At 32.2% G+C, this 26522-nt stretch overlaps 1 protein-coding gene across 9 annotated transcripts in view; it reads right to left on the bottom strand.

Moving 5' to 3' along the window:
- The window catches only part of RELCH (RAB11 binding and LisH domain, coiled-coil and HEAT repeat containing), a 100064-nt gene that overhangs the window by 39619 nt on the left and 33923 nt on the right, over window positions 1-26522 (bottom strand). For 7 of the 9 annotated variants that reach the window (XR_012503308.1, XM_074355297.1, XM_074355292.1 and 4 more), the window contains exons 9-17: window positions 26248-26323; window positions 25136-25231; window positions 24963-24986; window positions 13519-13631; window positions 9697-9787; window positions 6889-6960; window positions 2968-3108; window positions 2317-2481; window positions 345-492 (exon numbers count right to left, since the gene is read on the bottom strand). Coding sequence is in view for 8 of the 9 variants with exons in the window: in XM_074355297.1 (XP_074211398.1) it covers window positions 345-492; window positions 2317-2481; window positions 2968-3108; window positions 6889-6960; window positions 9697-9787; window positions 13519-13631; window positions 24963-24986; window positions 25136-25231; window positions 26248-26323 (926 nt within the window). In the remaining variant the exon portion in view is untranslated. The remainder of the gene's footprint in view (window positions 1-344; window positions 493-2316; window positions 2482-2967; window positions 3109-6888; window positions 6961-9696; window positions 9788-13518; window positions 13632-24962; window positions 24987-25135; window positions 25232-26247; window positions 26324-26522) is intronic. The other 2 variants (XM_074355293.1, XM_074355294.1) reach the window with 1 other exon arrangement.

Below are 26522 nucleotides of genomic sequence, written 5' to 3'. Positions count from 1 at the left end.
CTAGCACTGGTAACTATTAATTCAGCTCTATTAATGAAAAAAAAAACATGTATTCTTGATTTATAACACTGAAAAAAAAAGGTTATAAAAAGGCTCTAGATTAAAAACGAAAAGAAAGTATAAATATTTTAAAATAACACCAAGAGCCTTATCCATAAAAGATGAAGCCATATAGTTTACCTTAGATATCATACAATCTACGACCATGAGATTGTACACATATAATACATTTTAGTAAGTATGCTGTCAATAGTGATTTTTTAAAATTTTAATCATAAAACAATTCTTTGGGAAGCTTAGCTGTTAATATTCTACATCTTCCTTCCATAATTTCAGTTCAGTACCTTCTATCTGTGGCACTTCACCATGAAGCTTGGCTTTGCTGGAGAAAGGTGCATTCTGTAGCACTAATGCAAAGAGAGATGGGATCAAGGACTGCAAGGCAGACAGATACATGTGAAGCTTATGTTCATCCAGCCCGTGCTCTCCTTCCTGAAACATAAGGAGGTGGAAGCTAATTTTAGCCTTTCAAAATTACATATTTATGATCTTCCTTTCTGTGGCAAATAATAAAGCATTTAAGGACATGTATGTTAGACTCACAGCATAACACCTAATGGAGATGTCCATGAATCTTAATGCTCTGAGCATGAAAATGCGAAGAAGCATTAAGGCACTGAGTAAGTAACAGAATCTTTTACATGGAAAACTTTAGGGTGAACATCAGTCATTTCCATTTGTGTGGAACTTCTTTTATAGGTTTTTTCTTTTAAGAGGGTATTATCTTTTGAAATTTTATAAGTCAGGTTAAAGAAATTAGAGTGAGCCACAGGAATCATTTTAAACGCTCAACTGTTCCAGCAGCAGTACTTGCTACTCTCTCTCCTGCTTCCTAACTCCTGTAATAGATCTGGTGACAATTGTATTTGTCAGCATTGAAAGCATTTTGAAATAACTGAATTACAGATAAAATGTAGGAAAAGAAATTTCAAAAGGAAATGAAAGAGATAACAGAAAGAAAAAAAGGGAGTGAAAGGATCAGTATAGTACACAGAAACCGAGTATTACAGTGAAAAATAGAATTATTAGAGATGAAAGCATTTATTGCTGTTCAAATCCACTTGAGCTGTCATTACTCTATTATAAATAACAATTATGCCAGAAATACCAGATACATTAGCTATTTACTATCAAGTTCTAAATTAGTTAATTTCTTGATGGAAGAATTACCATGTGTGCTGAATACTGCAGCTATGTTTAGTAGCAGTGTGGAATTAGCTGTGTTATGATATGGACTAAGAAAAAACAGGGTATGGATAAATTCTCAGATAGAAGGAATGTGAACATTAAAAAAAAAAAACACTTGAACTCCCTAGGTTTCATAAAAACGAGTACTTCAGTCCAGTTGTCTATTTATAGTTTTTTAAACACCTATTTTGAAATTTTATAGCAAAAAGAGCCAATTTTTAAACTAAATGAATACATGAATATACACGTAAGACTATCTACAGAGTAGTAAAATACATTAAGGGTCTGATAAATCCTTTAAAATTGGGGGGTTGAAAGAGCAAGAGACTGACATCAGATCCTGGTTCTGTCATTTGACAGCTGTGGGACCCTGAGCAAGTCACATAAACACTCAGTTTCAACACAAAAATCAAAATAGAATTCGAAGGGTTACAAGAATGAAATAATATGTTTTATATATTAAGTATCTGCCTTAATGGTACATAATTAACAGGTATTAAAGAAATGTTAGTTTTTCTTCTAGACTCTAAAAAGGTCCAGAAGGTTTTTTTTTTTAAGTACAAAAATTAGACCAAGAAGTTTCTATTGTTTCTTCAACTTTTCTTCAATTCATTTACTTGGGGGAGAATAGAAAGTTCATTTTAAAAAGTGAGGACATGAACTACAGCTGTGAAATAAAGTCAAAGCAATTTGACATTGTGTAAATAAGAAAGCTTTAGAGACTCATATTTTAGTTATGTCTGCATTTGGGGAACTGAAGCTGACACTTTACCTAAAATAGTTAAGTCTTCAGAAGAGGCTAGGAAGAGGTAGCATTGTGAATAGTGTATAAGTTAGTGCCACAAAGGTGCTATTTCATTTAACAAAGTCAGATCATGCCCTTTCTGCTCTGGCTTCAGCCAAGCTAAACCTCCTCAAATCACCCTTGCCTTCAGACCAACAGAATCTTTAATGGGTAATTTACTAGAATGTTCAGTTAGGTGGTATTTTCTGTCTTTGTTCCCCCCACGTTGCCTTAGAACACATCATTTAAATTTCTGCTAACTATATACTAAAGGAAGCACTTACCCTGAGAAGTTTTTCAATCTTGTTCAGCAATGTAGGTATAAGATGAGACTGTAAATTTCCAAGTTCTGTAGTCCAGGCGGCATAAGCTGGTAAAAATACTTGATGTGTTGCACTAACTACTCTTTCTGAGGGATCACCCAAGGCCGACAGTAACAATTCAAAACCCTGCCAAAAGGAAACAAGCAAAATGTAGACTTAAAAGAAATTAAATTCTGCCTAATAAAACTGAAAAAGGAGGAGAAAAAAAGTAAGGAAAAATAATCTAAAAACACAATTAAAACATAGTATACATTGCAGTACATCAGCAGACATTTTAAGCCAGAAAGAAAGCCATACATAATCCTACCCTTCCCAATTTCCTTAAACAAAAATGTCATGTATCCACTGATGGGGAAATCAAAGAGAAAGGGTGATAACATGGCATGTCTGTCGCCAATTTCCTGCCACAAAGTTGTGGCAGATACTATAAATGAATCAAAGTATTCTCTCCTCAGAATTGAAGAACTGAAACCAGGCAGCCAACTTCAACTGGTTAAGGCTAACATACCTGTCATCTCCACTATAGGTAGGGTATCTGAATCAGAGATTTGGAATATTATACTATCTGGAATTTTATAATGGAATAAATGAGATTCATTCTGAAAAACACACCTGTTGATATTTGTCTGGATCATCAATGTATCCCATAATGATACCGAGGCTTTTGATCACAGCTTCTCTTACCAAATCTGCCTTATCTTCCATTAACATCTGTTGCAACATTGAAAGAACCAAGGAGCTGCGGATTTCTTTCTGAAAATAAACAAGAACATGTTTTATTATTTAATTAGACCAGCAGCAGAAAAGTATAGAAAATATGACAGATATCCATGTATTTAAAACCCACATTAAATATATATTAACATTTTGCTATGTTTGTGTCTTCATTTTTGAAAGACAAGACATGACAGATACAGCTAAAGCATCATTCTCTTCTACTCTCTCTCTCTTCCTCCAATCTCCCTCTTTAAAGATACTATCTACCCTGAACTTGGTATTAATCATCTCCCAGCATGTTTTTATATTTTTATTAAATATGTGCCAATTCCTCCAATCTTCACAGTGTACTTTTGGCAAATCAACAGTCACTATTCTGCTATAAACAATGACTCTCCTGCCACTACCTGTGCAACTCAGAGAAGAGCATCCAGGAGGGATTACAAAAATCACTCTGCTAATTAAAACATCTGCCTGGGGTAGGAGTGTGGAAACATAAAATCCTGATGTTCCTATTTTTTGAAGAACTGAGAAAAAAAATTCAAACAGAATGATAAAATCTGAGAGTGAACTTTTAAAAGTGCTTTTAAAAAACTGCACTGCTATTCTTAGATGCTACTATTTAATATAATGTCAATCACTGTTGTGTCTTAATTTCACTTTTTTCCCCATAGTTTTATCCTAATTAATGTCTGAGATTAGACTAAACGCCACTTACTGTTACACAAATTCTTGCCCTTCCTTCCTTTTTTTGTACCATTATTGTAATTTGATCAATTTATAAAATTCTTTAGACCTAAACTTGTTTAGGTCATTTTTATATATAATAGTTCAAATAAAAAGATATGACAATTTTCATAAATCTACAGTGCAATTTCGTATGCCAAGTAAGGTCTAAAAGACATTTTAAAATACCCTAGTTTTTGTTTTGATTTTTAGAAACAAAAATATATGTAATTTTAGTAAATTTTCATCATATTTAGGTTAGTGAATATGTCTTTTGGAAATAGCCTTGTTTATTTATCCTTTAGGCTAAAAACTGCCCCCTAAAATTTCTTAAAGTGTATTAAAAGGGCTTTTTGGTTAATATCAGCACAGGCAACAGGAAAGAGGTAAGTAAACTTCAGCTGGGTATTTGCTTTACAGTGATCTAGGCTGAGGGCAACTGTGGCAGTTAGTTTCAGTATGCTACAGGGAACCCACAGACCAAGTCAGGAGGCATTACTCTATTGAAGCCATGACCACACTGAGGTTTTACTGTTATCAGTTAGAGTGGTGTACAAGGCAAGTGGAGTTCCATGGAACAAACATTAAGTCCATTATTAATACTGCTTAGCATCTTACTACTAGGAACAGTATAGAACAGTTTCCTTCTCTGCAAGCATGTGATGTTTATCTCTGTCTCGGAACAATAAATAATAGGATGCTCAAACTCACTCATGCATATACTATATATAAGAATTATCACAACAACAAGATACCAGTTTTCTTAAAAGATAGGAAAACATTTTACAAAAAGTTTGATTATGCCCAGTTCTTGGTGGAGGTATGGGAAAATAAGAACTCTAATGCACTGTTGATGGGAGTACAATCTGTGCTATCTTGGCTGGGGGCAATTTAACACTGTCAAAACTAAAATTGCAAATGCTGAAAGAAGCAAGATACAGAGGTATTAACAGTTTGTGAAATTTAAAAATGCACAGACTCCCATGCAAGGGGTACAGAACATTATATATTGTGATTAATTCTGGGTGAGAAAAACTTAAAAGCTATAAAAATGCAAGCTGGTATGTAAAAACTACTAACTATAGATGTATATCTTTGGTGAAAATGAGTAGGGTCAGGGAAGTCTCTGAGTTTCATTTTATTCTTTTCTATATTAAACAAAAATTTATTTTTAACAAAATAAAAAAATGTTACTGGAAATGACACTATGAATTACTCTTTTTTCTTTATATTTTTCTGAATTAAAAATCATAATAAATTTTATTTTTTAAAAGACAACTGCTTGGCTATTGGTTTCTCACTCTTCACTAAAGAATATGAGGTTTATAGTAAATGCAACATAAATAGTGCATACACTGTTGTATAATTCCAATTTTTGTGCCCTTTTTAAAGAAAAATCTTACAAAAATGACTCTTTAAGGCAGGTGTCATCAAACTTTCTGTAAGAAACCAGATGGTATATACTTTTGGCTTTGGGGGCCAAAAAGTCTCTTATAACGACTCAACTCTGCTGTTGCAGCATGAAAGCAGACATAGAAAATACACAGCGTGTGGTTGTGTTCCAACAAAACTTTATTTATAAAAGCAGGCTGTGGACTAGATTTGGTCTCCAGGCTGCATTTTGTCAAGCTCTGATTTAAACTACAGTTGTTTACAATAAAATAAATTTGTGATGTCACCTCATCCCTCTATCCCTGGACCTATGGGAATATACCTAAAAGGGCACAACAGTCCAGTGGTTCTCAATCTTTCTGGTGGCAGGATTCCTTCAGTCATTTAAAAATTAATGAGCATCCCAAATGGCTTTTGTTTGGGTGGGTAAAATCTATTGACATTTATCTTATTAGAAATTTTAAATGAGAAATTTTAAATTATTAATTTATTAAAAACTAATAAACTCATTAAAGGTTAACATGAATAATAAAATTATAATTTTAATAAAAAAACTATAAACAAAAAAATTAGTGAGAAGAATGATGTTCTTTTACATTTTGTTGCAAATCTATTTAATGTCTGACTTAAAAGAATATAGGTAGATCCTCTTATCTGCTCTGCATTCAATTGTGTTATGTTATTTTGGTTGAAGTATTTAAGAAAATCCAGCCTCACAGAGACATGTAATCGAAAAAGGGAGAAGTATTTTCATAGCCTTTTCTGATAAGAATAGAAGCTGTCAAGCTCACAGTGGTAGATATAAGTTTTGCAAAATTCTTGTTCTCACTTAAAAGTTCCAATTTTATCATTGGCAGTGAATGCTGTCTACTTGTTTCCTTGGAAGTGACAGGCTCCATTTCATTCATTTTCATGAAAATGTCTGCCAAATACCCAAGTCTGAATAACTGAAGCTTGTTTTTCAGTGGTCTGTCACGTAAAATCGGTATCCCACAAAAAAAGCAACTGGTTCAGCTCACCAACTCAAATTATTCGATTACTTTCCTTCAAACAGTCATCATAGTTCAGAATGCAGCAAAAGGACTTGATGACATTATGTTCCATTTTGTTACACAGAATATTAAAAAGATGTACACTGAGGGTCAAAATATACTAGAATTGATAATTTTACTGATTCACCAAGCTCATTTTTGAGTGAAACTGACTTTTTCTGCAAGTGCATGACAGTGAAGAACACAATCATTATCAGTGTATTTGGGTGACACTGCCTTGATCAGTGCACTGGAACTGTTGCCCATTACAGCTTTTGCACCTTGATCAGTGCACTGGAACTGTTGCCCATTACAGCTTTTGCACCAACAGTGTAAATGTCAACACAAGGAAAAAGACAAAAAACATTATGAAAATAATTTTCATCTCATGGGCCTCTTTGAAAGGATCAAGGAACCCCCCTCAAGGGAACGCATTTTGAGAACTGCTGATCCAGTTTAATATATTTATGCTCATGCAAAATCAATGGTTAATGTACCAATCTGTCTGCAATGCCATAGGGTATCAACGTGAGTCTTTTCTCTTTGGCTCATCTTTTTCCTTTGTTAGGACAGAATTTGGATGAAAAGGTATAAGACACCTGAAAAAAGGTTTCTCTATTGTTAAAAAAAGACAAAAAGGTTTTAAAGAAAAAGTTACAATTCTTACAGGAAGGTAAGGTGCCAGTGCTCCACAGGACTCTGCCACAAGTAGTCTTCTTTCAGGGTATTTGTGATTAATCTAGAGTAAAAAATAAATAAACCAAGTATAAACAACATACCTTCCCTTCCTCCAAAAGAGAAATATTTCTCACCACAAATCCTGTTAAAAATGCAATAAAGCTTCTTCCTTTTCCACTTTTGGGGATCCCTATACCTAGATTAAGATTAAGGAAATCAGGGAGAGCCTAAAAAGTGAGGTCACAGGGGTTATCTGTTAAAGAGAAAGAAGATAAAGCAAAGATGAAAATTTGGCAAGGTGTCTAGAGATTGTAGGCTTGCCTAAAACTAAGCTTTCCCTAGGATGTCAGGAGCAACTTTCTTCTTCCCTAGTAACATTAGTATATTTTTTAATTTGGAAAAACCCAGCTACTGGATATTTATTGATATGGTCTATAATATGTGCCAGGAATGATTCATAGTCCTCTTTTTTAACCTAAGGGATTAGGAAGTAAATTAATTGAAGATTTAACCAGAGCCCCTGACTGGTGTTATGATTTTGTTTTTAAAGTAAGCAGACTTCAAGCCATTCCTGTTTGCATATGCAAGATGATGGGGTTTTACCATTGTAATGACTACACTGAACCATAACAAAAAAATAACAAAAAAAAATGACACATACTGGGTTTTGTTCCCATATGTCTTCTTCATAGAATATAAATCTTTCTTTGACTGGAAAAGAAGTATATCTGTTCTCATATTCCCATATGAAAAGGTGACATAATTCATTAATGTATTGGATGCCTAAAATTAAGAAAAGAAATTATGTAGCAATCTACTGGGCAACAAACTGGAGGTAGGCGGCTTGACAGATATCCATGTTTTACTCAGGTTACAGAAGAGGTGGTTGATAGAGACGTTGATAACTGACATCTCTGAATTAAATTTAATCCAGAAATGGTAATCTCAAAACAAAATGGTTTGAATGTCACAGTATGTTATATGTAAGGTTTGATTTTGCTTTTCTTTAGTCTAGCTCAGTGAGCCTCAAAATTAAATGTACACAGAAAAATCAATTGTATTCTGATATACTGGCAATGAACAAACACAAAATAAAGAAAATTATATCTATAATAGTATTAAAAAGAATAAAATATTCAAGAATAAAGTTTAAAAGTATATAAATTATATTCAGAAAACTATAAAATAATGTTGAAAGAAATTTTGAAAGACCTAGGTAAGTGGAAAGATATCCTAAACTCACAGATTGAAAGGCTCACTATTAGGATAGCAACATTCTCCAAATTGATCTACCAATTCAATAGAATTCTTATAAAAATTCCAGCTGGCTTCTTTGCGGACACCGACAAGCTGATCTGGAAATTCAAGGGACCGAGAATAGCCCAAATAATCTTGAACTATGAGAACCAATTCAAGGGGTTGGGACTTCTTTTGGGGGTGATAAAATTGTTCTAAAATTGATTGCGGTGATAGCTATGCAACTCTGAATATACTAAAAACTACTAAATTGTACACATTAAATAGGTGAATTATATGCTATCTGAATTAAATCTCAATAAAACTTAAAAGAAGAAAGTAAAATGTAAAAACTATTAAAAAACTACACATACATATGTATAACTGTACAGAACTGTAAATTCAACATTGTATATGTTTTTCCAAATTAATCTGACTTTTAATGATTAGAACCTTACCTTAAATTAGTATGCACTATAATCTTTAAAGGACATAAGGAACTGTCAGAGATAATATGACAGTTCAAATACTGAATAATCTAGATATGACTTTATATAATGTTCCCTTCAAATACTGAATCGAGATATGACTCCACTAAATTTTAAAGAAAAAACTGAATACACAAAGAAATTGGAATAGAATTCTAAAAGATCATATACTTTAGCAATATTCCAGAGACTAATATTTTTTCCTAAGAATAAGTGACAATGCTCATATAAATAAGGCCATGGAATTTGTCTTCATAAGTAAGAGATCCATCCTTTTAAGATGGAAGAGTAAGTTGCTTAATGACCTAAACACTAGTCTAGAAAGTCAATGATTCTGAGTTCTAAAGGACTGGAAAACTAAAATTCAATACAAAACCAAAAGTATTGTTAGTAAATAGTGAGTTGAATTATAAATATATAATCCTCTTACATCAAATGTTTACACTTTATATCCTGTATATGTTTATAATATACATAAGCATATAATATATACAAGGTGTTATTTCTATTACCTACCTACACACACGCTTCTCCCTTGAACTCATCAGTTTTTTTTAAATCTTTTTTTGTATTTTATATCTCGACCTGATTCAGATCCTTGAACTCAGCAATTTCTGTATTTTTTGCATTTCATATCTCAGATCTTTGCCTAAACATCACTTCCTCAGAGAGTCCTTCCCTGACCACCTTTTCTAAAATAGTGTTCTCATCACTCTCCATCTCTTACCCTGCTTTTTTCTACATAGTTATAAACTACAAGACATCATTTCATTTATTTGTTTTCTCTTACCTCCCTACCAGAATGCCACTGTCTTTTATTCACTACCATATTCCTAGGGACAACAGTACCTGGCACTGGAACTAGTGTTTTCTAAGTATCTGTTGGAAGAATGAATAAAAAGCAAAGCATCCCAGAGCATTCTTAAGCACTATTAAATTACTGTGCTGGGTTACAGAAATAGCAGTGTAATTTATATCCCACATATTTCCTAACAGTATTTTAAAAAGATAATATGAGCATTTATAATAAATTAGAATATAAAGGCTAGGGAAAAGCTAATACAGTTATTTACCTGTTCCCAACACTGCGGTAGAAGTTCAGCTTCTACACGGGTTGGTCCAACATGACGTGCAAATGCCACACAACCTGTCAGTATCATTTGCCTGAAAAATAATACAAATGAATAAAGACTTTTGTTTGTATTAGCAAATAGAACTGGAACTAAGGGTTATAAGGAGTCAGCTATAATTAACATGAAGTATAATATTTTTGTACAATCAAATTAGACTTTTCCAACAACGGATAGGCTGCTGCCAAAAGAGTGAGTTTCTTAACACTCATCCCTCCAGCAGTGGCAACACCATTTGTGAGATGCTGTGAAGGGATTCTGTACTGGTGTGAAGCTGAATTTGAAACCCTCCTAAAGTAACCTCTCACATATGCATTCTTAGATTACAGTAAGTTTAATGATTCAGTTTCTAATGAACTTTAGTTTCTAGCTACTAAAGCAATCAATGATTATTTTCCCAGTATTTCTACAACTAAAAACTGTGATGTCATATTAGTAAAATGATATTTCTTAAATCAGAATTTTTGTTATTGCACCCAAGATAACTGTAGTAGGTAGCTTCTGACATGGCTTCTAATGATGTCCACCTCCTGGTATTCATGCCATTATGCAATCCCATCTCCTTGAGTATAGACTGGACCTAATGATTTGCTTCTAATGAACAAAATAATGGCCAAAGTGATGAGATTAGGTTATAAAAACCTGCGGCATCCACTGTGTGGGACTCTTTACTGCCTTCTCAACTGGCATGGTTTGAGGAAGGACACTGTTGGAAAGTTCCATGTGCCAAGAAACTGAAGGCAGCTTCTGGACAAAAGTCAATGAGGAACCGAAGCCCTTGGTCCAAAAATCCATGAGAAACTGAATCCTGCCAATGACCAACCATGTAAATGAGCTTAGAAGCAAATCCTTCCCCAATGAGCCCTGAGGTGACTACAGCCCCAGCCAATACCTTAATTAGAGCTTTACAAGATACCTTAAGGCAGAAGACCCAGATTAACTGAACTACATAAACTGTAATATAAAAGTGTTATTTTAAACCGTTTTCTTTTGGGGTAATTTTTTATAGAATAACATATAAATAATACAATAATTTCATTTGAATTGACAGATTTATAACTTCAAATGAGTATAAAATTTTAAATAACACTTTTCACTCTTCAGAATGAAGTTCTATTTAAAATGACTTTAAAATGCAGAATTGTACGCTTTTTTACTTTTGATTGTCTAAGACTTCAAAACAGTAAAACCTAATGAAAAAAGAAAGTATGTTTTCCATAGATATTTCAAAGTAGCCAACTTCAAGGAAAACCAAAATAGAATGTTTAATTCATACTAATTATAAAAGCCTAGGCATTGCTCATTGCTGTTTCTCAAAATATGTCCATTTAATTTACACTGAAAAATGACCTTACATTTCTATGTAGTTTAGCCAAGTTGGCTACAACTGTTCTCTCAAGTTGAGAAAAATAATGACAAACAAAAAGCATCTGGACAACAATAAAGGCAATGTTGAGCCAATGTCTTCCTTGTATACTGCAGTTTCTTCTCCCCCTAACCTTGTAATTTTTATCTATCTGATTTCCCTTTTTATTTACATCATTGTCTTCTATGCCTATTTCTCAACATTTCTTTTGTTTTTCTATTTTCTTATACTTTAGAAAGGCAAAGTGAATAAAAAGAAAATAGGAAAAGAAATTCCCAAGCTTTAAGACAGCAGTTTAGCTGCTTGTTTCCCGCTGAAAATTTCCTAATATCTAGTCATTCATCCCTTACTAGTGTCTTAAAATAATGAGAAGCTATATGCATAGGTTCCGAACATTTGATATTTATAATAAATGAACTCTGGGGAAATTTAGGCATTTCAAACACATGTAAGAAGTATACACTTGTACAAAACCTTCACATGAAATAACTTTAAATCATGACTCATCATTACTATACTAAAGATGTACAAATTTATTCAAGAAAATGTTAGGCCTCTCAAACTTCTTGTTCAGCAAAGATCAAAATTCTAAAAAATATGACAGTTTGAAATACACCTGAAAACAGAAAAGGTCAGATGGCCTATAGATTATTAACAGCATTGGAAAAAGGTTCCTGAGATGGTAAAAATAAACACTATTCCTCTTTATGGAAAAATCACAGGATAAGAACTGTTTGACTACTATTTGACACAGTTGTAGAAATATGGGGTCAGTTATGGTTGTTAGCAAAGAAGTGCCAAAGTGTACCATTTTTGAGCATAAAATTAAGGTTTTCTTAGGATACAAGGAAGCCTGAGATTCACTAAAGAAAAGCAACAACTGATTATATGTCAAACATACGCTAATTTAAAAATTTTGCTTCATTTATTTGTTATTCCTATTATATATAGTTACTAAATTATTAATTTATTTCAATAAATAACTGTATTTCTGTAAGCTGAAAGATTTAAGTGTGAACATAAGTATTTAATTCCTGGTGCATCTTGACCTGAAGTAAGGCTAAAAGGTATTTTTGGCCACCAGGTGGCAGCTGCTAGCTTTACATGCAGAGTCCATGGACATGGGCTATAAAGATGGAGAGGTTTTTGCCTTGCAAAGTAAAAATGATAACGTAGTAAGTAGATTTACAAATTAACTAAGCTACCAAGTATTTTTCAAGGAGAAAATAAGATATTAATTTTCCTATCTAGCACCATCAAATTGTCCTTAGAAAAATTTCAGTTTGGAATAAATGGTATGACAGAATTTCCCTCATTTCTATTTAACTAGTATGTAAAGACTGCTAATGTAGATTAATCTTGACTAGATCCTGAAAGGACATGTTTCTCCGCTTGCTCAGGTATATTTTGGTAAGAGTAGGAAGGAGATATATGCTTATAGAGTTTTAAAGTCCACATGACTTTTTATTCTCATAGTTGAGATTCCTTGTATTTAAATTTTGGGGCTTGATTTGTCTTATTATGGTTTACTTTTATGACTCCCCAAACATTCCCAGAGGAGGTAAAAATTGTAACAGACAGTAAAAAAAAGTATTGAAATTACTTAAAGTTACCTAATAATAAAGTACAATTCTACTGTTTTGCAAAAGTATAAAAAAAAATTTTTCAATTAAGATCGAAAATTATAACATAGAAAAACGTTTCAATGGCTCAATCTTATCCACCTGGTGCTTAGTCTACCTACCCACCCACCAGGATGTTTTGTTCATGTTCACACTTGTACAGTTTCACCTAGTATTTAAAGATCTTACTCTCTGGGGTAGACATCTACCACCGTTGTTTGATCAAATCCCCCTTCTTCCCAAAAGGCTCCCTGACATGCATTCTGGCCCTCGACCACCCTCAGGTGTAACTCATTTCTCCACTCAATCACCCCTGGTTGTGAGTATTTGACTTAGGACTAACCAAAACACTGTATTCTTCTAGCCACACAGAAATTGCTTTACAGATAGCTCAGTGATGCAGACATTCATACATTAAATATTTTATTTCTTGTAAAGCGTAACCATTAAGAGGCCATGCTGTATCTAGTTCATCTGTGAGGAAAAGGAGGAATATTCAGGAATTCTTGGAAATCAAATGTGAAAGATAAAAGCAAAGAAATATTTTTGAATTTGAAGACTTAGAAGACCAAAGCTAACTTAACACAAAAGTGTACAAATTCAACATGAGCAACTGGAATAACAAGAATGAAAACATTACACAGCACCATGAATGGGGCATTTCCTGTTATTAGGAAGAAAAGATGGCATTTCGATTAAATGCTAATCATGATGCCAAATTAGTAAAATTAGTAAGTCAACATTATATTTATTTTCCAAAGAAGTAGTCACACCCACCTCTGCTCATCATCTGGCCTCTTGATCAAATTGAAAAGTATGTGGAGCAGCTGGTCTCTCTCTTTAGGCTCAGGATGTAGGCATGCTGTACACAATATGAGAGGGATCAACTCCTAAAGAAAAATGAAGGTGGAACAGTCAAAGTAAAAATGCATTGCAGAATATTCTTTCTTTCCCCCAGAGTATTCTTAAATGGACATTTAAAATGAAATAAACCTCAGCATATAGAGGAGCAAATTTTAATTCTGTAAGGTTGATAATTCAAGAGAAAACACTTCTGTGTTTGTTGTGCAGAAGGTGCAGATCACATTGTAATAGTTACTTAAGATTCAACTAATTTTTTTCTTAACCAGTACTTCCTAAGGGTCTATTAGTTTTTAAATCCAATAACATTCCATCTTACTATAACCTGATATAGTAGTCTTAATTTTGAAAGTGTTTTTAAACAAAAACTTGCAGAAGTTAACCATATTTTAAAACTTAAAATAGTAACAGAAAATAAAAACTCCTCCCACTTCTATAAGCACAATTAATCTTTCTCAAGATTAGATATAATTAATAATTTTGTACCCTTAGCACCTAACCTAGTGGCCAACAGAAAAGAAGACCATTTCCACAGGTGTTAAATGCTCTCAGTACAACCACAAAGTATCACTAGATATACTTTACGTTGAAATGGAAAATTTTAAGAATATTTGGTGTTGTACTTGCAACACACTGGGGTAAATTCAACATTTTCAAGGAAAGTAACAGACAAAAGTTTATTTCTCTCTTCCAAAGAACTTGAAAATGAAATTAAAGTTGTTTCACATTTTAATTAAATTAAGACAAAATTCTAAAATATATTCAAAAGATATTAGTGCTTTTCATTTTTGGAATAGATTTTTAAGTCTAATGCAGTAAAAGTCCAAAAGCGATAAAATATTTTTGAAGAGAAATTCTCTTATAAAAAAAATATTTTGCAGATATTTTAAAGAAGTCACTATGATGTAATAAAAAGGGTAGAATGATTACTCCCATTTCTTTTTCCCATCTATCTCCCTACCCACCAGAAAGTGCTAACGGGAATGGATCACTATGTAATAATGCATGATACCCTGAGGAAAGCCTACACATTTTCCCATTTTGAAGATACTACCCTAGAAACAAATAATATGCTTTTTAGAGGAGTTGAAACTGAAACTTTAAGGAATGACTAGATGTCCTTTTCCATTATTTCTAATGTCTTTATATATTATTTTAAAATTATAATTACTTGGTATAAATCTAAATTGAAAGTACAAAGCTGTAGATAAGAAGAGCTAAAAATAAATCTGAAAAGCAAAAAAATCTGAAACATTTGTTCTGTCATCTTTCTATTTGGGCATCTCTGTAGGTTTTAGATTAGTGAAAAACTGAAAAGCAAAAAAAAAATTTTTTTAAGTAATTAGGGAAAATAATTTTGAACTGGGAATGGAACAGAGTATATACATGGATCCTATATTGTTACGTAGGGTTTTCACCAGACACCTCATGTGATGCTTGATGGGTAAGTCTTGATTTTGTAGCAGAAAATAAACAATCTTTTATAAAATATTAGGATAGAAGACCATTAATACCAAGGGTCCTTAGAGGATTCCATTTAGGCTGCTAAGAGCCAATGATACTAATGAGAAGACTAATACTCTGAACACATCAGTATATCCCACCTAGACTAGAACCCTAAGGATGAAAAAGGAGTTACTATAAAAGATACTAACAAAATCAAAAAATATTTTATTTGTACTTTCCCTTCATATCAGAGCTTTCTCTCCCATGGGTTTTCTTGCTTCCTCCTAACCTGTCTTCCTGCTTTCCCACTGTCTCTAAATACATACTTTTACATTATCTTATTCTATTCTCTTCCTATTAAATACTCTTTAAAGATAAAGTTATGAAATGTAGGTAAGATATTTGCTATAATTTCAAATATATGCATATACACTCTGTCTAAAATACAGAATAATATTTAGCTTCTTTTTATTTTACTTTATTTTTTTTTTTAAATGGAGGTACTGGGGATTGAAATCAGGATCTTGTGCATGCTAGGCATGCACTCTATCACTGAGCTATACTCTCCCCTGCAATGTTTACTAGCTTCTTTATCTCAAATACAAGTATACCAAAATGATTGTCTTGCTGTTTATTCTTTGTGCCTTATATTATTTTTCCCTTTTTCTTTTTTTAAATCATGAGGCTTTGTGATTCTTAATCAAAGAGGAAATTTATGTCATACATTAATATAAAGAATCTTTTAACTGCAGTATGGCTACAGATGTGCCAAACCAAGAACACTGAATTGGGAGCTAGAAGAATTCCTGTCTCAATTTACTCCTTAGTACCAAAGAACCTAATGAAAACCACAAACTTCCCTGATTTTTAGTTTCCTCAAGTGAAACATAAAAGAATTCATTAAGATTAGTGCAGAAATAAAAAATACTTCACATATATTCTGCATTTTTCTTATCTATTGTTAAGGAGATTGTTAATTTTTCCTTTTGAGATCAAAGTTGGCCTTAAAATGCCTTTTCAACACAGCAGCTATTACCAACTAATTCAGTTGACATGACACATGGGAGAAAAACCATTTGTCAGTCCTTGTCTCCTTGAACTCTAAAATTCTGTGAATTTAGGTCTTTGGAGAAACATTCTTTTCACGTTTCTCAGTCACAGTTAGTAATAATTTATATTGCCATTTGTTTTTATTCATTGCTAGCAAAATTAATAAACATGGGCAGTCACTGCCAATAGTTTTGGGTTGATATGCTATGCTAAGGAGAACTGGGCACACCCTGGCACATTAATGGCTAGGGCAGTTGTAACTCAGTGTATAAAGTATGCCAGATGGTCTCCTCCTCTTATAGCAACAGAGCTGAGAAGAGGCCCAGTCAGTGATGGCACAAAAAGGGGAAAGTGTAGTCTGTTCCTGATAGAGTCATCAAGGATTTTAATTGCTAAGTTATGACTAGCTCCAAATACCCTAATTTCTCTATCATTCACTTATTTATTCACCTCTATTTGTACCATTCTTGAACTAATGACTTCTGTAAGTATGTATCTGCTGTGTTGTACATTATTTACTGTGAAATCACCCTTTGTTAAGCCTCTGAGGTAGTAATTCATCCACATCAGAATTCATTATTTTAAGATCTTATTTACCATTTTCACACTACAGTTGACCCTTGAACAACATGGGCTTGGACTGTGCAGGTTCACTTATATGCAGATTTTTTTCCCATAAACATGTACTACAGTACTATACAATCTGTGGTTGTTTGAATGGAAGTTTATACTCAATTTCTGGACTGCACGGGTGTCAGTACTCATAACTTATGTGTTGTTTAAGGAAGGGTCACGTGTATTCATAAATTTATAGATTTGAATCAGTATTCTTCCTTTGGTATCATCTCTCCAACTGAAGATGTCTAGAGTTTTAAAAAACTTTCCTTGTAATTCTGAATAAAAAATTTAAAAAGTGGTAGCAAAGTTTTCTTCAGAAGACAAGGTGATAGGGGTTAGATCTTTCAATGATTAAATATAAAAGAAATGTATTGAGAATTAGAGAGCAACGTTACTATCATATCTAAAGCTTAGTTTTTCACATTAAAAAATCCTAAGCATATTAGATTTAAAATGTCATGTTAAGAATGAAATAATAACCATGGTAACATAGTACCTATGGCTTTGGTAACATTATATTCAAAAGGAACCCTCCCCCCAATAAAAACGTTACTGTGCCCATATTTCAAGGGAACAGAAATTTTAAATATTTTCAAATATGCTTTAGTACCTCTTAGTACTCAATAAATGTGTATTGAAGTGAAATACAAAATTGATCTCCTACTGATCATTACAGAGGAAATCAGTGTAGTAATACTACTACAGAAGGTACTCCAGTACTTTACTACCATGTTAAAAAAAAGATATTTCTAAGGCCTATAGAATTAATTAATCTAAAAGGCTTAGTAATTTGACTTTACTCAAGGAAATGACTTGTGATTTTAACTATTTTGATTTTTGCACTTTTAATAACAAAGCTAGTTTTTTCCATAGAAGGATCTCCCATCCCGCCCAAGGAATTTTGTACAGAATTAAACAGGAAAGACTTCCAGTATTTTCCTTTCAGTTTTACAAGTAAAACAAAATCACTTCTAATGACAATAAAGAAATCACATTCAAGAGAGTAAGTGTCTTTAGAGTTGATGACATTTGATTTTATGAATATTTTTACCTAACTTTCTTAGTCTTTAAAAATTAGTGTTCAGACTACAAAACCAGAAGGAAAAAAAGAGCACCTAAAAAGGAACTAAAACAATATGAGTGATTAGATGTTAACAGGAAAAGAAATGAAGTAGGAAATGAGGTTAGGCAAATTCTAAAATTAAAAAAAGCATGGAAATGTTGATAAGATAATGGCTCTAAGATCTGAAAGTAATCTAAAACACAAAAGGAAAAGTATTTAGATCAAATGCCAAGGAGGAAATGCTTGAGTACTTCAGGTCAAGAAGCAAAATTCTACAGTTCTCGAAAGGTAACATTAGCCCAATAAATTGTAGTTCATTGCTTACCCTTACTGTTCCACTAAAATTATTTCCTATAATTCAAGCTTCATTAAAAATTTTTCATAGTTGTTATTAAAATTTTTTCATCTAGTTTTTTGCCTAGGAATTAAGCAATAATGAATTACAATTTAAATTCAATTACTGACAGGTGAACACCTCTGACTTAAATTTTCAGTTAAAATTTGTGAGGATGTTGATAGTAATACATAAAAAAAAGAAAAAAAGAAAAAACATTACAAAGACTCACATAAGGAAAAGACAAGGTTACTCACCTCTGGAAAAGTTTTATACTTCAAGGGCTGCTAAAATATCTATTCTTAGAATTATTAATATCTATAATTCCTGAGGCTCATTCTTTAGGAAGCCTAACTAAAATACTTAAATGACTTTCAATTCTGATACTGCTAAACAGCATATAATTTACTCCAAAAATTACAAGACAGACACATACACACATACACACACTAAATGGTAAAGAAGGTGGACCAAGGTTATCTACTTTACTATGTTATCTACTTTTCTATACTTACACTACTATATTACTCTCACACAGTTATAATTATCTGGGGCTATTACTACACATAAGTTAAAAAATTTACCATAGAACAACACGAATGGCAATGTAAAAGAGCAAGTTTAGTTTCTCCGAAGATGGGCAAGTCTTTAAAGGTACTAGCTATTTTTAAATCTCTTAGGGAATTGGTGCTCTTCTTGGCCTTTTTTCTTGTTACAGCTTAAATGAGATATATTTTATATATCATAAAATTCATCCATTTCAAGTGTACATTCAGTGTTTTGTTTTTTTTAAGTATATTTAGTGTTGTGCAACCATCACCTATCTTATCTTGGAGCATCCTACAAAGAAAGCGTGGCCTCACTTTCCATTTCACCTTGCCCCATCCTCATTCCAGGCCCAGGCTTCTACTTTGCTTTTCCAACTTAGCTAGCTGATGCCATGTATTTCCTTGGCATAGAATGAAAATGAACGTTAAATTTAGGTGTACTATTTAAAAATGCTTTTAGAAGTAATCCTTTAAGAAATCTTACTTTTAAATTATAGAATTTCCCCTTCAAATGTATTTAAAGCAGAAATTGTGAAAAATCCACTTCTTTAGCTTATTTACTATATACATATATCAAATGACAAATATATTTATTCTTTAATTTGGTTTGAAAAATTCAAGTTCCTCAACCAACCCATTAATATGAATTACTCCATAAGCCATATACCGAAAATTAGTTCATCTTTTTTTTCCTCCCAAAATAAATACATGTCTTTTTAAATACAAGTTGGTAAAAAGAGATTATCATTACTTCACAGAACATAGGAAAATTTTTTTCACTTTTCATCATCTCTGAAATTGAGATGCACTTTATAATGGAGAGCATGTCATAAATTAATGGAAATCCTTCTTTCTCCAAGGTATGTAATTGTTACAATCAATGGTATTTTTGATTTGAAAATATGGTATGTTGAATTTGGAAAATTCAATAATTGTGACCTGAAAGTTAAGTGAGGATGTTATTTTTCTTCTAAAAACCAGAAACAAATAATACTAATATCTATAGTGACTGTGCTTTCCATTTTTATACAAAATAAAATTTAATCTATTAGACAGTTTTAATTAACCTTATGTCACTCCCTTTAAAATACTGGGTCATAATATCAATTAAGTGGGTCACAAAAACCTTTTTTTCTTTTTAAAACTGTTTATTTAGGTGTGTTCTTTAGTTTTAAAATGTTTATAAAATCCTGTTTGATATTGTCTTCCATTTTAACTTTTGGTAATTAATAAAGGTAAGACTTGGTTTGTAACACATTTATTTTAACTACATGTGTAATTTATCCTGGCACGTGATGTAAAATGTCTTCCTTACTGACAGTGTAGTCCATAGAGTTTGAAATACCTAATTTAAAACATGTTTAAAAACTATAGGAGACCAGATATTATGCAGCCTTAAGAATGAAGAAGTTCTTTATCTACCGAAATAGAAACAAAAATATGTTACATGGAAGAAAAGCAAAATGGAGAACAGTGCATAGAGTATGGCATCATTTGTGTAAGTCATGGAAAGATCATATATTTGAGTTTGCTTATACATGCAGAAAGTATCTCTGAAAGAATACAGTACAATCTACAACAATAGTTGGAGACTTCAATATCCCAGTTTTGATAATGGACAGAACATCTAGACAGATCAGTAAGGAAAAAGAGGACTTGAACAATGTAAAACAATTAGGTCTAGTAGACATACAGATCACTTGAGCTAACAATGGCAGAATATATATAATTCTCAAGGCACACGGAACATTCTCAAGGGCAGACCATATGTCAGGCAACAGACAATTCTCAATAAACTTCAAAAAGACTGAAATCATACAAAGCATACTCTCCAAATCACAATGGAAATTAAAAATCAATAATAGGAAGGAAAATTCACTAATATGTGGATGTTAAAACAACACATTTTAAACAATCAGTGGGTCAAAAAGATCAACAAGGGAATTAGAAAATACTTTGATATAAATAAACACAACATACCAAAAGTTGTGAGATGCAGCATAAGCAGTACACAGAGGGAAATTTATAGCTGTAAATGCCTACATTAAAAAAGAAGCAAGAAAAAAAAAGAAAAGAAGAAGCAAGATACAAAGTCAACAACCTTCCAACAAAGAGCAAACTAAGCTAAAAGCCAGCAGAAGGGAGAAAACAATAAAGTTTAGAGCAGAGGTAAATGAAATACAGACAAGGAAAACAATAAAATCAACAATGTCAGAAGCTGGTTCTTTGAAAAGATCAACACAGTTGACAAACCTTTAGCTGGACTGATTAAGAAAAAAAAGAGAGAAGATGCAAATAACTAGAATCAGAAATAAAGGAGAGGACATCAGTAACAACCTTACAAAAATTAAAAGGATTATAAGTGAATACCATAAACAATGGTTCACCAACAAATTAGATAATCAAGAAATGAACTAACTCCTAGAATCACATAAATTACCAAAACTGACTCAAGAAGAAACAGAAAATCTCAAAGCAGATCAAGCAAATAGACTGAATTAGTAATAAAAAACTTCCCCAAAAGGAAAGTTCCAGGATCAGATGGCTTCACTGGTGAATTCTAAATCACATTTAAAGATTTATTAATATTGATCCTACTCAAACTCTTCAAAAAAAAAAAAAAAAAAAAAAAAACAGACGAGGAGGAACAATTCCTAACACATTCTATGAGACTAGCATTAGCCTGATACCATAACTGGACAAAGACAGCACAACAATAGAAAACTACAGACCAATATTCCTTATGAATTTAGAAGCAAAAATGCACAATAAGATACTAATGCCAAATTCAACAATGCTTTAAAAGGATTGTATACCATGACCAAGTGGGATTTATCACAGGAATGTGAGGGTGGTTCAACATATGAAAAATCAATCAATATATTACACCACATCAGCTGAATCAAGGGGAAAAAATGATTATTTCAATTAATACAGAAAAAGCATTTGATAAAATTCAATATTCTTTCATGATAAAAATACTCAGCAAACTAGGATCAGAAGAAAACTTCCTTAATATGATAAAGGGCATTTATGAAAAACCCAGCTAGTATTACACTCAATGGTGAAACACTGCAAACTTTCCTCATAAGATCAGGAACAGGATAAGGGTATCTGTTTTCTCAAAACAATGTTATTCAAAATTGTACTGGAAGTCCTAGGCAAAGCAATTAAGTAACTGGAAGAAATAAAAACTATCCAAATTGGAAAGAAAGCAGCAAAATATCTATTTGCAGATAACATGATTTTATATAAATCTCAAAGAACCCACAAACACCTATTAGAGCTAATAAATAAATTTAGCAAAGTTTCAAGATACAAGATCAACACACAAATATCAGTTTTGTTTCTATATACCAGCAACGAACAACCTGAAAAGGAAACTAAGGAAACAGGTTTACCTATGATAGCATCCAAAAGAACAAAATACCTAGAAATAAATTTGAATAAGGAAGTGAAAGACTTGTACACTGAAACCTACAAACACTGCTGAAAGAATGTCATTAAATGGAAAAAAAACCTCATGTTCAGAACAGCAATATTCCCCAAAGTGATCTACAGAGTCAATGCAATCCCTATCAAAATTCAAATGACTTTTATGGCAGAAATCAAAGCTGAGCATTAAAATCATATGGAACTCAAAGAGGCCCTGAATTTCAGGTAAATAATATTAAAAAAAAGAACAAAACCCCAGAAACCAAAACAAAGCTGGAGGATTCATATTTCCCAATTTCAAAATTTACAATAAAGTTACAGTAATCAAAATAGTGTAGTTGAGGCATAAAGATAAACATAGAGATCAATGGTACAGAATTGAGAGTATAGAAATCAATTCAAACATCTACACTGAACTGATTTCTGACAAAGGTGTCATGACCATTCACTAGGGAAACTACTTTCTCTGTCACAAATGATGCTGGGAAATTTGCATAACTACATGAAAAGAATAAAGTTTTGGCTCCCTGCTTTACTCCATATATTAAAAAAAAAAACACCCTCAAAATGGATCAATGGCCTAAATTTAAAAGCTAAAGCTGTAAAACTACTAGAAGAAAACATAGGGGTAAATCTTCCTGACCTCCGTTTTGGCAATGGACTCTTAAGATTTGATACCAAAAACACAAGCAACGAAAGAAAAAAAAAAAAACAGATAAATCAGCTTTCATAAAAATGAAAAACATTTGTCCAGCTAAAGACATTATCAACAGTGTAAAGACAATCTACAAGACAGGAAAAAATATCTGCAAATGAAATATAAGGTTTAATATACAGAATTGTAAGAACTCTTACAATTCAAATACAAAGACAAATAATTCAATTTAAAAAATGGGCAAAGGACTTGAAAGAATACACTGAATAGCTAATAAAATTTATTGCAGTGGGATGGTGGCCCAGGGAAAGGGGAAGATGAGTTTTTGCTGTACATCATTTTATATTTAAAAGATGTTAAACCATGCAAATGCATTATTTAATCAAACTCTTAAATCTTATTTTAAATGTTTTATTTAATTATCTAGGATATTGCTAATCAGTCTACTAAGGGACACTTTAATTGTATTTACATTATCAATAAAAAGGCTTATACTGATAAGAAAATATATAAAACTTGAGAAATAAAAAACAAAAGCCTTCAATCACAAGATCTTTTAAAAAATATAGATTTAAGGAACTAGGGTAAAATATCAAATAAAAGTAATCCAATATCAAAAGATGAAATGAAATAAAAATTTTGTCCTTTTATGCCCTGGGATTGGTTTCATACAAAAGCAAAACATAAACTTCATTATTTACTAATTTAATTTCGAGGGAATATAACTCCGGCATATTATAAATGGTAAATTTTCTGGTAAAACAGAATAAGGCACAAATAATTAAACAAAGATAAATAATCAAGTCTTCATGAAATTATAAGTATATAAATATTTTTAAATATAAAAAACTTAAAATCAGCCAGAAAAGTAAACATCATACCACAAATAAAATATATATGTATATGTATATATAAATATGTTTATATATTTATATATACATATATACACTACATCTGATTACTGATGATGCAAATGTATAAATACTTCATGCAGTACAATCAGACTTTAGTGGTAGGGTCTTTTATGATTAAAAAAGGGGAACATTAAAATAAAAAACTTACACTGCATCTCATAACAATTAGGTTTCTATGATATTTTAAAGATTATATTAAGGAAACATAGTAAAAGGGATGCAAACATTAATGCATTGCACGGATTGTTACAAGCTAAAAAAGGAAAAGAAGCTCAAACACCATTCTGCCAGGCAGAACTGCAAAACAATCTGAAATTGGACACTGATCCTTCAAGACAGAAAAATTTCCATACTTATTAATATCTCACAACTGTTTTAAAATATTAGGTAAAATAAAACCATCAGTAAGAAAACAGTCATGTTTATCTTTTTTAAATTAAAAATACCTATAGGAATAAAAATTTTAAAGCTCTACGTGTAAGCTTTCTTGAGGATCAGTACAAATTTCTTGGGCTAGACAGATAATTAAGGATAAGCTTTATACGGGTTTGCCAGTGCACTGTGTATCTATCATACTGTAGGTCCCATGATTTATGATTAAAACCAGTGGTAAATATTAGGAAGATGACAGAAGAAACTTTTATGACACATTCTAAAATATTCTTAACCCACTGAAAAAAATTTGTGAAAGGAAAATTGATGTCGTAAGTTGAATAATCCAAATAAATAATTAAACTTGTTTGTAAATAAATCCATTCACTGTCATTTAAATGAAATTACAGATAACTTTTCACTAATCTACTAGCTAAATATAACTCTAAAGATAACTTTCTACAGTATTTATGGTTTATAACACAGGCAATGTGTACTAAAATATATTTGCTGCTCTATGTTGGATATGAAAAGCATTTGTTGGTAACAGGTTAGCTACAAGAAAAACAAAAAAGGTACTTTAAAAAGTTATTGTAGTCAATATAACTATCCTATCATCATAAGACAAGTGTAATTACTGCCAAATACAATACAACTAACATGAATAGGTAACTACAAGTACATTTAAGAAAAGAGTTACATTACTAGTCCCTATTAATTTTCAACACGAATAGTGTTTCTATAGATGTATCACAAATCATATCAAGAGCAGAGATAAAATTAATTAGTTAACTGGCAATGTAAAAAACAGACAGTGTTCGTGGCACATAAATGGACCTACAGTAATAGTTAGTGTTGCAGAAGCTAATGATGCTTTAAGCAAAATTGGAAAAACATGAATACCATGCAGTTTTACTGAACTCACCTGACAGAGGTGTAAAACCATTCTCTAGGAGCAGAGATGCATGCACAAAAGTAAGAATATGATTGCAAGTAATAGACTTTAACAAAATAAAAATATAACACTAAACTTCAAAATGACAAAAAATGGACAACACGATGAGATTACTGGGATGAAAACACTTTTATGTGTCTCACCTCTCTCTTTGCCAGCAGCACATTAGGAACGATGTGGGGCAGGCAGCGCCCCAGCATTAACATGACACTCTTCTCACTGTCTGCAATCCGAGACACCTAGAAAACCAAAGAATTAACACATGACAATACTAGAGAATTTCTGTGCGTCATGTACTTAAAATTCATGCTTCAGATTCTGTCACCTCTGCTCCAAACACACACCACAAATTATAATATATGATGATGACGATAACAACAACTGTGATCCCAAACAGGATAAACATTTTTGTAGACCAGAAATGCATTTAAAACACCAGTGACAAGCAAGGTGAAGCCAGGGAGGCTCACCAGGCTTCAGTTCTGGGAACAAATACGGATAATGCAGGAGTGGGGCGGCTTCAAGTGTTTTTAACTTTGTTCTCGAAAAGGGGCCCACAAAGCTACAATCTTTGTCTCAGGTGAAAGAGAAGTTTGTATAATGAAGCTGCATGTAAGGGGAGGCCCAGGGAGGCTGACCCAGTCTTACAATGAGGATTACCAGATTGCATCCAAACCATTCTCTAGCTCTTTCATGTTCTTAATGACACCGTGGGACAGAAGCCCAGGAGAGTTTAAGTGGAATGAACTACAAAACAGCTAGAAAGGGAGGACTGAACATAAAATAGGAGAAAAAAATAAAATAAAATACCCTCTCAAGATGAGCCTGCAAAAACAATTACAAAGCACTTGAGGAAAACAAATCTGACAACTAATAAACTCTGCAATCAAAGACAACCAATCCTAATGAAAGAAAAAAATGAAGTAGACTAAAAACTGAAATATAAAAGTGTACACTTGAATTGGTTTTCTAAATTATACCACAAAAAAGCATATAACCATGTCAGTAGACATAACAAATTAAAACTAGACTGTAAAAGGTCACTTTAATACTAAACAAAGCTTTAATCCAAAGACAAAAATAATCAACAACCTTCTTTAAAAGTTTAAAATTTTAGGAACTACTTCTTAGAGCATTATTTTAAATAATAGATTTGTACTTGAAATAGAGTCTTATCACAATTATTTTTTGGATAAGATGCCAAAAAGAAAAACTGAATGTTTTAAGAAAGCTGCAAGAATCTGGTATAATTTACCTCTGATCCTAAACGACTGTCTGCTGACATTCGACAAAAAGAGAGTAGTGCTTGATGGAAAGCAGGAGACAACTTCCTAGAAGAAAATATTCATTGGAAATGGTTCATTTTCTATTAATCATTAACCAAATAGTTACCACTGCCATTTAAGGAGAAAGTAAGTTGCATGCTATACGCAATTCCTACTCTTGCATGAATTCTACCTTACAAATAAATGGTAACTGAATTTCTCAGCCACAAATGACTGGAAGGTCAATTCACTGAAGAATTATTCA

This window comes from Camelus bactrianus, chromosome 30, assembly GCF_048773025.1.
Source record: "Camelus bactrianus isolate YW-2024 breed Bactrian camel chromosome 30, ASM4877302v1, whole genome shotgun sequence".
Taxonomy (NCBI): Eukaryota; Metazoa; Chordata; class Mammalia; order Artiodactyla; family Camelidae; genus Camelus; species Camelus bactrianus.
This window is presented reverse-complemented; position numbering and strand designations above follow the sequence as displayed.